At 34.2% G+C, this 14,595-nt stretch overlaps 1 protein-coding gene across 1 annotated transcript; it reads right to left on the bottom strand.

Moving 5' to 3' along the window:
- Positions 1-376: 376 nt before the first annotated feature.
- Positions 377-1,632, bottom strand: LOC148553755 (uncharacterized). The gene is made up of 2 exons (XM_088494875.1): positions 1,285-1,632; positions 377-1,036 (listed from the first exon to the last, which is right to left on the bottom strand). The coding sequence occupies exons 1-2, from the start codon at positions 1,630-1,632 to the stop codon at positions 377-379; spliced, it is 1,008 nt and encodes a 335-aa protein (XP_088351001.1).
- Positions 1,633-14,595: the final 12,963 nt, after the last annotated feature.

The raw sequence follows: 14,595 nt of genomic DNA, 5'->3' as shown, positions 1-14,595 counted from the left end.
TGTGGGAGGTTTCTATTCACGTAGGTGAACTTCTCCTCGGTGTCCCCGACTCTGAACCTCTCTAAGTTCCCTTTCGGCTCGAGTCTCGGCTTGTCGCTGACTCTGGCATCCAAGTCGGCAAGGAACACCCCCGATGCCTCATTAGATTTCTTCCTTAAGGAGAGGCTGGCATTGTCGCAAGTGACTGCCATTTCCAAGTCTCCTTTTATGGATCCCACGGATCCGTCATCAGCTATGAACTTCATTATCAACATCTTTGTGCTGATCACTGCTCCGAGATCGTTGATAGTCTTCCTCCCTAGGATGACGTTGTAGGCCGTGGAGTCTCGTAGAACCACAAACTTGGCCATTACCGACCTTCGCCCTTGTCCTGATCCTACAGATATTGGTAGGAGATTATCCCATCTAGCTTGATGAAGTGGTCGCCCAAACCTACCACACCGTGCTGGTGCGTCTTTAAATCGGCATCCCGTAGGTCCAAGGTGTCGAACACGTTGCGAAACATGATATTCGAGTCAGTCCCGATGTCCACGAGGATCCGCTTGATGAGGCCGGTTCTCACTCTGGCCGTGATGACCATGGGAGGGTTTTCCGTGGCCTCATCGAACCATTGGTCCTCTGGACCGAATGAGATGGGTGGGAGCCTCTTGGAGCTTCGCACAGAGGATGAGGAAACCGCCAGGACCTTGGCGTCTTTCTTGTGTACCGACCTTGACCTTGGAGGTGCGTCTCTTGCCGTTACCACGTTCACTATGGTAAGGCCGTGTTCGTTGTCCTCCGGCTCGTGACATCGCTTCGCCGCGCGGGTCTTGTCCTCTCCCTCGCGGTCGCAATCTCGCCTCCTTGGCTCCCTGATGAGATGGGAGAATTCTGCCAGTTTTCCGTCCCAGATTGCTTGTTCCAGCGCGTTCTTCAGGTCGAAGCAATCTTGTGTCTTGTGTCCATAGCCTTTATGATAATCACAATAGAGGCTCTTGTTTCCCCCGGTCCGGTCCTTCAGAGGTCGGGGCTTCGACAAAATTCCCTTCTCTGCTATCTGTTGATAAACTTCTATGATGGGGACAGTGAGGGGGTGTAATTGGTGAACTTCCCGACTCGAGGAAACGGCCTGGATGTCTTGCTCGGACCGCCGTCTCTGGCGTGTTCCTTCTGTCTTTCTCCGCTTCCGTGCTGCCGGGTTTGATTGTAGGGAGGCTGCCGTTTGTTGGCAGCCACGACCTGGCTGACTTCTTCATCGTTAATGTATTCCCTGGCTACACTTTAGATCTCCTACATTGTCCACACCGGCATCGTGGTGAGGTGCTTTCTGAAGTCCTCGTTTGGAAGTCCATTCGTCTGGCACAAGCTAGCAACCGAATCAGTCAGCCCATTGATCTCCAAGCACTCGTCGTTGAACCGGTCTAGATATTTTCTGGTCAATTCGCCGGACCTCTGCGTCACCCCGAGCAGATTGATTGGGTGCTTTGCCTTTGCGATTCTGGTAGTAAATTGGGCTAGGAAGTCGTGGCTAATATCCGAAAACCTGGCCACCGAGCCCTGCGGGAGGCTGTTAAACCACCGTATTTCAGGTCCCGCAAGAGTGACCGGGAAAGCGCGGCACCTTACTTCGTCTCCCACTCCCTCCAGGTTCATCCTGGCCTCGAAGGCCGTAAGGTGCTCCTACGGGTCTTGGGTTCCGTCGTACCTCATGTCCGTCGGCTTGTCAAAGTGTTTTGGCAGCCGGACTTCGAGGATGGAATGATGAAATGGGGTTGCGCCCATTATCACTGGTCCCCGCGTTCTCCTTGTTCTTCCCTCATCGTCTTCCCGTCGATCGTCTTCCCGGTCTCGATCTGTGGTATGTCTCCTTTCACGCCTGGTGTAAATGATGGGGTCGCGGCGTCTTCTTGGGCGCCCTTCCTCCCTGGCGCTCTCGGACTCAGATCGTGGGCTAGCTGTTCGCTGGGAGTGGCTTCTAGGAGCGGAACGGGAGTAGCTTGATTCGGGAGTTAGTTGGCGATGTTCCCGATCTGCCAGCCGGCGCTCCAGGTCCTGCATCCTGTGACGCAGTTCCTGCATAATTCTGGCGCTGTTGTCGCCAGTACCTCCGAAGGGGCGCCTTTCTTGAGATCGTGAGGTTTGTCGTGGAGGGGACCTCCTGCGCTCCCGGGAGGAAGCCACGAAGGCTTCCCCTCTGCGCTCGGCCTCGCGGCCTGTTCCTCCTGGGCCCAGTACAACGTCCATTCAGGCGATCCCCACAGACGGCGCCAATGTATGGTAGGTCGGGTACCGGACAGTTCGAGTTGGTACTTTGATTGATGAGAAGGGGTCTCACCTGGTTCCGAGTTACTTGGTTGGAGTAGCCGACGTCCCGAGCTCTTCGTGTAGAAAGGGGGGTGTCACCTGCAAAGACACTCCGATGCTCTAGTCAGTCAAGTGTGCAGGCGAAAGATGTGAGAATGGTATGTGACGTACCTTGGGGGAGCAATAGGACCCTCCCCATATATACCATGTCAGAAGCGGCCCCACAAGGGCAGAACCCACCTTCCTCGAAACTTCCTTTTACAGCTATAGTAGCGAGCTGTCCGGAACGCGTGTCCGGGTCAGTGTTTAAACGCCTCGCACCTGACCGTTCAAATCGGGTGGTTCGTAGATCGGGTCGGCCCATATTACATGTGGATCAGACCGTAACAAATTTTAAATATAAACTCATCATTACTAGCAAGCAAATAATCTGAATTTTTAATTATAAAATATCTTCTTTCGAAACAAACTTGACATAAGTTGAGTTTTGAGTGTGAGGATATGATTTGTCATTTGACCTAAAAATATAAATTTGTGATATTTTATCTTTTTAACAATATTATTTATATAAAAAAATTATTTGTGGTGTAAATTATGAATTGGTTATTCTCCAAACGTAAAGAAGGTCTAGTCACAGATGGTTCTTTTTTTAGATGCTGTAGTCAAATAAATATCATATTGTATCACATACTAAAAATATATCTAGAATAATTGAAATAATTCATAATTTTATCAACAACTTGAATTTTTTGAATGAATCACCATTATTGTATATAGTAGATGTTAAACAATTGTTAAGTTTAATAGTTTAGTTTTAAACAACTGATTTACATTTAAAGTTGTGTATTCAATTCTCATTATTTTATTTTATTTTAATAAAAAATATAATTTTTTTGTAATATTCTTTTCATGAATTTGTTACCATTAATACATTGATCTTTTTTTTTGAATAAGTAGTCAATAAAAAATTAAAGTAATTAGTATTCACGATATATACACTAATATTAATTCATTATAGAATACCTATGGGTAAGTATTTAATATATATTTATTTTCGTTGATTATTCTTAATTAGGGTTTATTTGGGTGAACTTGTAAGAAAATTTATTTTTTTAAATTATCTTTTTTTAAAAGATCTTATACAAAAGTAAAATTAATTTTATGTTTGGATATCTCATACAAAAAAATTTTTTTATCTATCAATTATGTTTGGATATAACAATATAAAGGTATTTTTTATTTATTTATTACGTGAAAAAGATTTTCTTAAAAAAATTTTAAAAAAATATAAATTATAACTTCTCAAAAAAATATTTTTTTATTTTTCTAGTATTTTACTTTTACGATTAGAAATTTACTAAACAGGTTAAAAAATTAAAAAAAAAATCTTTTTTATTAAAAAAAGATTTTTTTATTAACTTAGTGGCCAAACAAGTCCTTAGTCATCTTATCAGAAGTGAAGCAATGATTAATATTATTTGTTACTTTTATTAGTTAATTAAGAAATGTTAAAAATAATATTAAATAATAAAATTAATTAGATACGTATTTCAATTTTCATTATTTATATCTCATTTAAAGTTAATATTCAAGTGAAATGACAAAGTTTAAAAAAATTTTAAAATTCATGTGGAACTATTTCGTCAATCGAAGTATGTTTAAGTTAAGAAATAATTAGTTGTCATACTCTATAGTGTATATCATGGTTATAGAAGACTCAAAAAAAATATTGAAAGGATCGTTAAAAAAATAATATATATTAAAAAAGTTTAAATAGAAAAAAAAAAGGCACGTGACCACTTTAATTAATATATATAGTTGTGTTTATTTATAAGGATGGGATATTGAGATTTTTTTGGTGACACTAAAACACAAAATCGTGTTTGACAAATAAGATATAAATAGAGATATTTTGTCTAAAAATATTAAATTAGTATATTTTATATCTATTCTGACAGAAAAACACATAAATATTAATAAGAGACATAATTTATTTTTTATTTTTTTATTATTTTTATTAATTTTTTATAATTATATTTTTTATTATTATATTTTTTTCTCAAATTTTTAAATAAAAATATAAAAAAATTAAATTTTTATAATTTATTTTAGTTTATTATTAAATAAAATACAAAAATATAAAATTTTATATCTCTATTATTTATATCTTATTTTTAATATTTTATCTTATTCTATTTTTAGAAATAAACACAGCCTGTATGATCTCTTGATAACAAAGCGTACTTTTACATTTGCAATGTAAAAATTGTAATGGAATTATAATTACAAAGAGATTTAACATTATATATAGAAAAACAAAATTAAATAAAATATAATCTTAAGGTTATTACACGAGAATCCAAAAAGAATATTCTAGGAATATAGAAGGAGAACATAAAAGAATATATGAGAAGTTAATTGATATGAAACATATTTAATATAAGAGAAGAACATTATCTATTTTATAAGTATATTAAGTTTTTATTTGACTATTCATCTATTATTACATATAAGAAGAAGAGCTATTATCACACCTCAATTAAAGAAATTTTGCTTAATCATCATAAATAAACTTTCTTTCTTTACACCTAAATAATAATTTATTAAGTACAGATTTAATATTATTCAATCTTATTATCGCTAATACTATTAAATTAAATGTTATTTCCTTTTCCTTTTAAGAATGTAATAGTAATGATCTACAATACATAGCATGAATCTAACTATTATAATAATAATAATAATAATAATAATAATAATAATAATAATAATAATAATAATAATAACAAATAAATTATAATGTACAACATATATATATTCATCCAACAATTTTCATCGTGCTTATGCAATTTAAATTAGTAGCCAATAAACTAAAATTATCATAATTTTTCATGTCAAATTCAAAAATTTTATATAAATTTAATTATTTTATTTGATAATTATATATTTTTCTAGAAAAGAATTTTATTCTAGAACATAAATAAAATAAAAATGATTTTTAATACAAAAAATTATATTTACAATGACCTTTAATTAAATTTACAAATTATTATCAAGAATTTTTTTATTTGACTCAAATTTTTATGTATAAAAAGAATTGACTTGATTTTTTATATTATTTTTACTTTTGTTATTAGTTTTAAAAAAATAAAGCTATAATTTATAGCGAATTTATTATTTTATCATATGTTTATTTTAAACTATTTTGTTATTTTTACTTTTTAGCATATACTCAAGAAAAGATTCCTATAAAAAATATATTTTTTTGAGACTTTCCAGATGAAAAAGAAAAATCTTGGCACATTAACTCACCAACTAAAAGATTTCTAAAAATAATAAATAAGAACAAGGTAAACAGCTTATGTTGTAAAATCTGGTCAAATCTTAATTAAATAGATAATTAATTAAATATAAATAAAAATGGTTAAAAATTTAGCAATTAAAATTTGACAATTTAAATATAATATTTCGATACAATAGATTTTTTCGAGTTGAAAAACATATTTTTTTTTGTAAAAATGCGAACTAAAAATTTAACTAGCAGTACCGACTGTGATTTGCCTCGGACTATAGCTAAGAAAATTAATTATGAGTAAAAATGGTTAAAAAGTTAAAATTTATATTTAAGAAGGTGTAAATGTTGAAAACGCACATTAAAACGCTAATCTTAATTCTTAAAGGTTTTGGTCTAAACGGGCCATATATGTTAACCGGGCCCAAATTAGACCCAAACCCAACACAAATATACTCTTACTAAGCCATTTCAGCACCAACAACAACATTCATTTCCACATTCATGCTAAAATGAAAAGATATAGGGAAAAAAAAGTGAAACCCTAGTCTTGAAACACTCAAACTACTATAACTTGTGATTCCGAACTTCGATTACTGCATCATTTGTGGCCACGCAAAGTCTTTCTCATTGTCTACAATTCTATCTAAAAAGATCGGTAAGAAACTTGAGTTCTCATACCCCATTTTCGTAGTTCATGATAAATTCGAATTTAAGCTTGAGAAATATTGTGGTTTTGGTTATTTAGGGGGTGCTCTAGTATGAGCTATTGGTAAGTTTTATAACTATTTCCATGGTTTAAGGTAAGAGATCCTCAAATCCTTGTAATTTATGAAGTTTCATGAATCCTAAATTGATGTATGTATGAAATTGTGTATATTAGAGTATTGAATGATTTTGAGTACACATTGGAAACTTTCATTTTGCTTGAGAAGCTTTGGGTGAGCCTTAGAGCGGAGATTCACAAGTGAAGAGCTTAGTTTGGACTTTCAAGAGATACGATTTTAGTTCCATTTAAATACGGTATAATATAGTATGAAATCTTAGGTTAGATGCCCATAAGATTAGGTTTGAATTGCATATTTAGTTGGAATTGATATGTGTAATTGATATGTTGTTGTAATTGATGTTTTGAATGAGGATTGTGTAATTATGCATAGTGATGTGTTGTTGGATGGTGAATTGTATTTTTATGAGTGATATATATATTGAATTGATGAATATTGGGTTGGAAGCCGTGAATTTTGGGTTAGAGGCCGAAAAAATGTAAGAATAGTAATTGGTGATTGAATTATGTGATAATGTATGAGATTGAATGAGAATTTTAGTATTGAATGTGTGAAAATTGAAATTGATTGATGGAATAGTAAAAAATGAGGTTTTGAGGTGCTGAATTGATGAATTTAAGTTGAAATGTGTATATGAAGTAGGTTTGAGTTTTGATTGAGTGTGAATAAGTGAATGAGTTGGATTGAGCTAAATTTGTTGAGTGAAAATTATTTTAGTCTGTGAACTTTTGGAAAAGTTGGTAAATATTATTTTTGGTAAAAACTTATTTTCGACTAACTTCGATGGGCCGTATCTCAGCCTTCCGAGTTAAAAATTTTATAAAACTGAAATTTTATTTGCTGAAAAAATTACATAGAACAAATTGAATTGAAAAATTAAAAAAATACATGTAAACATAACAAATTAAGAACTTTTCACAATCAATATATAAAATTAAATCAAAATATGAAATTAATATTCAACTGAAAAAATAATAATTAAATTAATAAGAGAGAAAAAAGAAGAGGAGAGAAAATACTGTTTTTATACATAGTATTTTTTTATCATTACAGTAAAAAATTAATAAAATAATTAGAGTGAGAGTAAACGGTATACAATACTAAGAGAAAATATCTACTAAAAAATAAATAGTACAAACCAAGAGTAACATAAAAATAAACAATATAAGAGAATGGAGGAGAGGAGGAGAGAAAAACACTACCTTTACATATAGTATTTATTTTGATCCTTACAAAGAAACTCTAAGAGAATAATTAGAGTGAGATTGAATTGTATACAACACTTAAAATAATTTACCGTACTATATTTGTTTTTATATTGTGTTTACAACACTACCTTTATATTGTGTTTACAATGACGTATGTTATGGTTGAAAAAAAAAAGAAATAAAAAAATCAGATAGAAAAAAGAAATACAATATATAATAATAAAATAAAAATAAGTAATTGAAAGAAAGAAATTTGGTGCCTATATTTCTTGTTTATTGTAGTTGTATGTGTAGAATTTTTTAATCAACATCTATGTCAATATAAACAGAAGAAAAAATTTAAAAAGAGTGAGAATAAAAATGCAAAGAGAAAGGATAATGATAATAATGACACAAAAGAGTACGAAGAATATATATGAAATAGTAGAAATAATAATAACTGTACATACAAATTGACTACATAATAATAAAAACTACTCCATAATAAGAATAACTACACATGGTTCTGAGTTATAGTGCATATGAGTAATGGGAAGAATGAATTGGTAAAGAACAAATTTAATTAAAAAATAAAAATACATATATATATATATATATATATATATATATAAATGTCAGAATATTTAAAAAAATATATTATTAAATATTCTTATCTTACTATATTTTCATCAGTGTTATATGCTAAAAAAATATTACATAGAACAAATTTAATTGAAAAACAAAAAACATTAACAAAATAAATTAAAAATTTTCACAATCAATATATAAAATTAAATAAAAATATGAAACTAATATTCAACTAAAAAAATAATAATTAATGAGACAAAAAGAGTAGAGAAAATATTATCTTTAAATATAATTTTTTTATCATTACAATAAAAAATTTAATAAAAATAATTAGAGTGAGAATAAACTATATACAACACTAAAAGATAATATTTACTTAGAACAAATAGTACAAATCAATACTAACATAAAACTAAAAAATATAAGAGAGTGGAGGAGAGGAGGAGAGAAAAATACTACATTTACATATAGTATTTATTTTAATTATTACAAAAAAAAATTTAATAGAATAATTAGAATAAGACTGAATTGTATACAACACTCATATAGTACTGTACTTAAAATAAAACTATACAAACTAAGATTAACATAAATTAAAAGACAATGTATTTACCGTATTATGCTTGCTTTTATATTGTGTTTGTAATGATGTATGTTATGGTTGAGAAAAAAAATAAGAAACAAAAAAATTCAAGAAGAAGAAACACAACATATAATAATAAAATAAAGATAAATAATTGAAAGAAAGAAGTTTTTTTTGTGACTGAAAATTTAAAACAACCAAGAAGAAAAGGAAAACAAAGTTCTAAGGGACTACAAAAGCACAAGGCGGTCCCCTCTTTATGCTATCTCAAACTCCTTCCAAGACACTAGAAGCTCTACATGCTGCGAATTCGATCTTAACGTCGTCTTTGTCATGGTGTCCGCCACTATATTTGCATCTCACAAGATCAAACGAAAATCAATGCGCCACTTCCAAGTCATGATATCTTTGACTTTAAGTACCAAAGGATCTACACACCCGAAATTATCATTTGAATTGTTAAGAAGAATGAAAGCCTCCAGACAATTTGTTTTGTAAATCACATCTCTTTGCCTCAAGTTTTAGACTAAAAGAAATCCTCTCCATTGTTGAGTTTGGAAAACTTCAAATTATTGTGATGATCAAACATTGTTAAAAATATTAATTAGAAATTATTAATTTGATTTTTTGCTTCAAATTATTTGTTTAATAATTTCTGTTTTTGGGTGAAGAATTTTGATCATTGGGCATAAGCAGCATAAAGCCCAATATGTTGAAAATGTATTCATCCTTGTACAAAATTCTATTTGATAAGTGGCTGAAATATTTATTTGGTTAGCAAGATAATTAGGTCAGAAAATTATTCAGCAAAGTCCAAAACAAGGCCCAACAATTGGTTGGTCCGAATTTAAAAGAAAGAAGAATGGAGTGGAGCATGTTTGGTTCGGTTAACCACTCCCCTCTTTGATGGAATTCAAAAATTAATTAACTTTGTTTAATTGCATTGGTAACAGGAAAGAGAAAGTTGAAATTGATTTGATTGCTTTTATTGCCTCACACGTTACTATGCATAAGAGATAGGAAGTGGGTTTTAATTGATTTTAATTCCACTCATTACTTCCAAAGTTTTCTCTTTCTTCTCTCTCTTCTCTCTCTAGTTTTCAAATGTCACTTCCATCAGGGAAAGAAGATGGAAGAAGCTATCAGAGATAGAAGCAGAGAAGCTAAGAAGAAGCAAACGGCCAAGGTGATGATGGCCCTTGCAAAAAGAAGATCTATAGTATGGTGTGGCTAGAATTTTTGCCACTAAAGGCAAGATGTGGAGATGAAGCTTCAAGATCTCCATGCCTAAAAGTAGTAGCAATCCGTTTCGGTCAAAGAAGAAGATCTCTGAGGTGAAGCTCGTTTCTACTTTTTGTTCATCCATCACAGAAGGTAGCTACTGTAGCTACGTGGAGGAAGAAGCAAAAATAGAACAGATGGAGCTGTCAAGGATCAAGAGTTCATCAAGGGTCAGAAATCTTTCTTGGGAACAAAGTCAAGAAAGAAGGCTTAGATTGATGAAGTTTGATGACAAGGGATGAGAGAGAGGTACATGCATGTTGTTGTGAGAAGAAGACTAGTGGCTTGGTTGAACCGGTTTCAACCTTGGAAGCTTCCCCTTCTATAATAAGGGTGAACGGCTAAGGGTTGGGATCAAGGAGAGAAAGCACAGAGTTCTCATAGCTACCCAAAGCTAACAGAAGTTCTTCTCCTTCAATGTGTTCTATTTTGTATTCTTTTCTTTAGTTTGGTCTGTCTGAGTCTCATGGTAAAAAAGGCAAACAGAGTGAGGTTTGTAAGAAAAAGCCAGTGAGTGAAAAAAGGCAGAGTGTACAAAATTAAAGAAAAAGCCATAGATGTCTTAGAGGCTGGTGCACGAAATTGTGATTCACACTTTTCACAACTCCGCACAACTAACTAGCCAGTGCACTGGGTCGTCCAAGTAGTAAACCTTACGCGAGTAAGGGTCGATCCCACGGAGATTGTCGGCTTGAAGCAAGATATGGTCATCTTGTAAATCTCAGTCAGGTAGATTCAATTGGTTATGAGGTTTAGCTAATTAAAAGATAAATAAAACAGAAAATAAAATTTGAGATACTTATGTGATTCATTGGTGAGAATTTCAGATAAGCATTTGGAGATGCTTTGTTGCTTCTGAACCTCTGCTTTCCTATTGTCTTCTTCCAACCAAGCTTGCTCCCTTCCATGGCAAGTTGTATGATCCTCTCGGATGAAAAATACCAGGTACAATCTCTGCACGACTAATCAACTGTTGGATTTCTTGTATCGGATGAAAAATACCAGGTACAGCTACCGCACGGCTAATCATCTGTCGGTTCTCACTAGCGTCGGAATAGGACCCTTATCCTTTTGCACACTGTCACTGCGCCCAACATTCGCAAGTTTGAAGCTCGTCACAGTCATCCATTCCCAGATCCTACTCGAAATACCACAGACAAGGTCTAGACTTTCCGGATCTCAGGAATGCTGCCAATGGTACTAGCCTATACCACGAAGATCCTAATCTCACAGACTCGGTCCGTGTATTAGAGGCCCAAGAGAATATACTCCGGCTGTTGTCCAATGACTACGTTGAACATCATGTAGACCGCTTGTGGTTGTCAGGCACGCGGATCTTGGCTAAGCGAGTAACGAAGATAGTGGGTGATTGTCACGGGTCACCCCTTCATTCTGACTTAACTGAATTAAGTACGAGAGTATATCTAGGAGAAGAAGTAGGCGTGAATTGAAAGAGAAACAATAGTACTTGCATTAATTCATGAAGAACAGCAGAGCTCCACACCTTAATCTATGAGGTGTAGAAACTCCATCGTAGAAAATACATAAGAGAAGAAGGTCTAGGCATGGCTGAATGGCCAGCCTCTCCAAATGTGAAAAATGACATAAGCTCTCTAATACAATAGTAAAAAGTGCTATTTATACTAAACTAGTTACTAGGGATTACAGAAAATAAGTAACTAAGTGCAGATAGTGCAGAAATCCACTTCCGGGGCCCACTTGGTGTGTTCTTGAGCTGAGCATTGAGCTTTACATGTGTATAGGTCATTCTTGGAGTTAAATGCCAGCTTGGGTGGCAGTTTGGGCGTTTTACTCCAGAAGAGGGTCAATGGTGGGCATTTAGACGCCCGTTTGGGCCATCAAATCTCGGGCAAAGTATGGACTATTATATATTTTTGAAAATCCCAAGATGTCTACTTTCCAACGCAATTGGGAGCGTGCCAATTGGGCTTCTGTAGTTTCAGAAAATCCACTTCGATTGCAGGAGGGTCAGAATCCAACAGCATCTGCAGTCTTTTTTCAGCCTCTGAATCAGATTTTTGCTCAGGTCCCTCAATTTCAGCCAAAAAATACCTAAAATTATAGAAAAATACACAAACTCATAGTAAAGTCTAGAAATGTGATTTTTGCATAAAAAATAATAAAATATAATAAAAAGTAGCTAAAACATACTAAAAACTATGTAAAAACAATGCCAAAAGGGTATAAATTATCCGCTCATCACAACACCAAACTTAAATTGTTGCTTGTCCCTAAGCAACTAAAAATAAAATAGGATAAAAAGAAGAGAAAATACAATAAATCTCAAAAATATCAATGAAAATTAGTTTCAATTAGATGAGTGGGACTAGTAGCTTTTTGCTTCTGAACAGTTTTAGCATCTCACTTTATCCTTTGAAGTTCAGAATGATTGGCATCCATAGAAACTCAGAATTCAGATAGTGTTATTGATTCTCCTAGTTTAGTATGTTGATTCTTGAACACAGCTACTTTATGAGTCTTGGCCGTGACCCTAAGCATTTTGTTTTCCAGTATTACCACCGAATACATAAATGCCACAGACACATAACTGGGTGAATCTTTTCAGATTGTGACTCAGCTTTACTAGAGTCCCCAGTTAGAGGTGCCCAGAGCTCTTAAGCATACTCTTTTTGCTTTGGACCACGACTTTAACCGCTTAGTCTCAAGCTTTTCACTTGACACCTTCACGCCACAAGCACATGGTTAGGGACAGCTTGATTTAGCCGCTTAGGCCAGGATTTTATTCCTTTGGGCCCTTCTATCCATTAATGCTCAAAGACTTGGATCCTTTTTACCCTTGCCTTTTGGTTTAACGGGTACTGGCTTTTTCTGCTTGCTTTTTCTTTTTCTTTCTTTTTTTCTTTTTTATTTTTTGCAAATTTTTTTTCGCAAGCTTTTGCTTTTCACTGCTTTTTCTTGCTTCAAGAATCAATTTTATGATTTTTCAGATTATCAATAATATTTCTCCTTTTTCATCATTCTTTCAAGAGCCAACAATTTTAACATTCATAAACTTTAATATAAAAAATATGCACTGTTCAAGCATTCATTCAGAAAACAAAAAGTATTGCCACCACATCAAAATAATTTAACTAATTTCAAGATAGAATTCGAAACTCATGTACTTCTTTTTCTTTTTCAGAAAATATTTTTCATTTAAGAAAGGTGAAGGATTCATGGAATTATTCATAGCTTTAAGACATAGACACTAGACACTAATGATCATGTAATAAAGACACAAACATAGACAAAACATAAAGCATAGAAACCGAAAAATAGAAAAATAAGAACAAGAAAATTAAAGAACGGGTCCACCTTAGTGACGGCGGCTAGTTCTTCCTCTTGAAGATCTTATGGGGTGCTTGAACTCCTCTATGTCTCTTCCTTGCCTTTGTTGCTCCTCTCTCATGGCCTTTTGGTCCTCTCTGATTTCATTGAGGATAATGGAGTGCTTTTGGTGCTCAATCCTTTTTTTAGTGATGGGTTTGTCTTCTTCAATGAGGATGTCTTCTTCTATGACAATTTCAGCTGAATTGCATAGGTTACAGATGAGATGAGAAAGGCTAACCTTGCCAAAGTGGAGGGCTTGTCCGCCACCTTGTATAGTTGTAGAGGTATGATCTCATGAACTTCTACTTCCTCTCCATTCATGATGCTATGGATCATGATAGCCTGGTCTATTGTAACTTGAGACCGGTTGCTAATAGGAATGATAGAACGTTAGATGAACTCCAACCATCCTCTAGCCACAGGTTTGAGGTCAAGCCTTCTCAGTTGAACTAACTTGCCTTTGGAGTCTCTCGTCCATTGAGCTCCTTCCACACAGATGTCCATGAGGACTTGGTCCAACCTTTGATCAAAGTTGACCCTTCTAGTGAAAGGATGAGGATCTCCTTGCATCATTGGCAAGTTGAATGCCAACCTCACATTTTCCGGACTTTTTAATCCAAGTATTTTTCTCAAACTATTTTGAGCCAATTCTTTGGGTTCGGGTTCATACTTTGATCATGGTTCTTAGTGATCCATGCATTAGCATAGAACTCTTGAACCATTAAGATTCTGACTTGTTGGATGGGGTTGGTGAGAGCTTCCCAACCTCTTCTCCGAATCTCACGTCGGATCTCCGGATATTCACTCTTTTTGAGCATGAAGGGGACTTCAGGGATCACCCTTTTCTTGGCCACAACTTCATAGAAGTGGTCTTAATGGACCTTTGAGATGAATCTCTCCATCTCCCATGACCCAGAGGTGGAAGCAATTGCCTTTTCTTTCCTCTTTCTAGAGGTTTCTCCGGCCTTAGGTGCCATTAATGGTTATAGAAAAATAAAAAGTAGACCTTTTTCCCACACCAAACTTAAAAGATTTGCTCGTCCTCGAGCAAAAGAAGAAAGAAAGGAGGAAAAGAATAAGAAATAGAGGAGATGGAGGGGTGTGTTGAATTTGGCCAAGGGGGGTTGAAGTGTTTATGATGTGTGAAATGGAAGGTGGTAAAGAGGGGTATTTATAGGGTAAGAGAGAGGGGGAATTTGTGTATGAGGTGTTAGGTTTGGGAGGGAAATATATTGAATTAGA

This window comes from Arachis ipaensis, chromosome B7, assembly GCF_059453495.1.
Source record: "Arachis ipaensis isolate K30076 ecotype BB chromosome B7, ASM5945349v1, whole genome shotgun sequence".
NCBI classification, from domain to species: domain Eukaryota; kingdom Viridiplantae; phylum Streptophyta; class Magnoliopsida; order Fabales; family Fabaceae; genus Arachis; species Arachis ipaensis.
This window is presented reverse-complemented; position numbering and strand designations above follow the sequence as displayed.

Bases quoted from the DNA above. Each gene is read 5' to 3' on its own strand.
- LOC148553755 (XM_088494875.1), bottom strand. From the start codon at position 1,632: ATGAACCTGGAGGGAGTGGGAGACGAAGTAAGGTGCCGCGCTTTCCCG. The intron at 1,037-1,284 runs GTGTGGACAATG...GTTTATCAACAG, and splicing joins AGCACCTCACCACGATGCCG to ATAGCAGAGAAGGGAATTTT.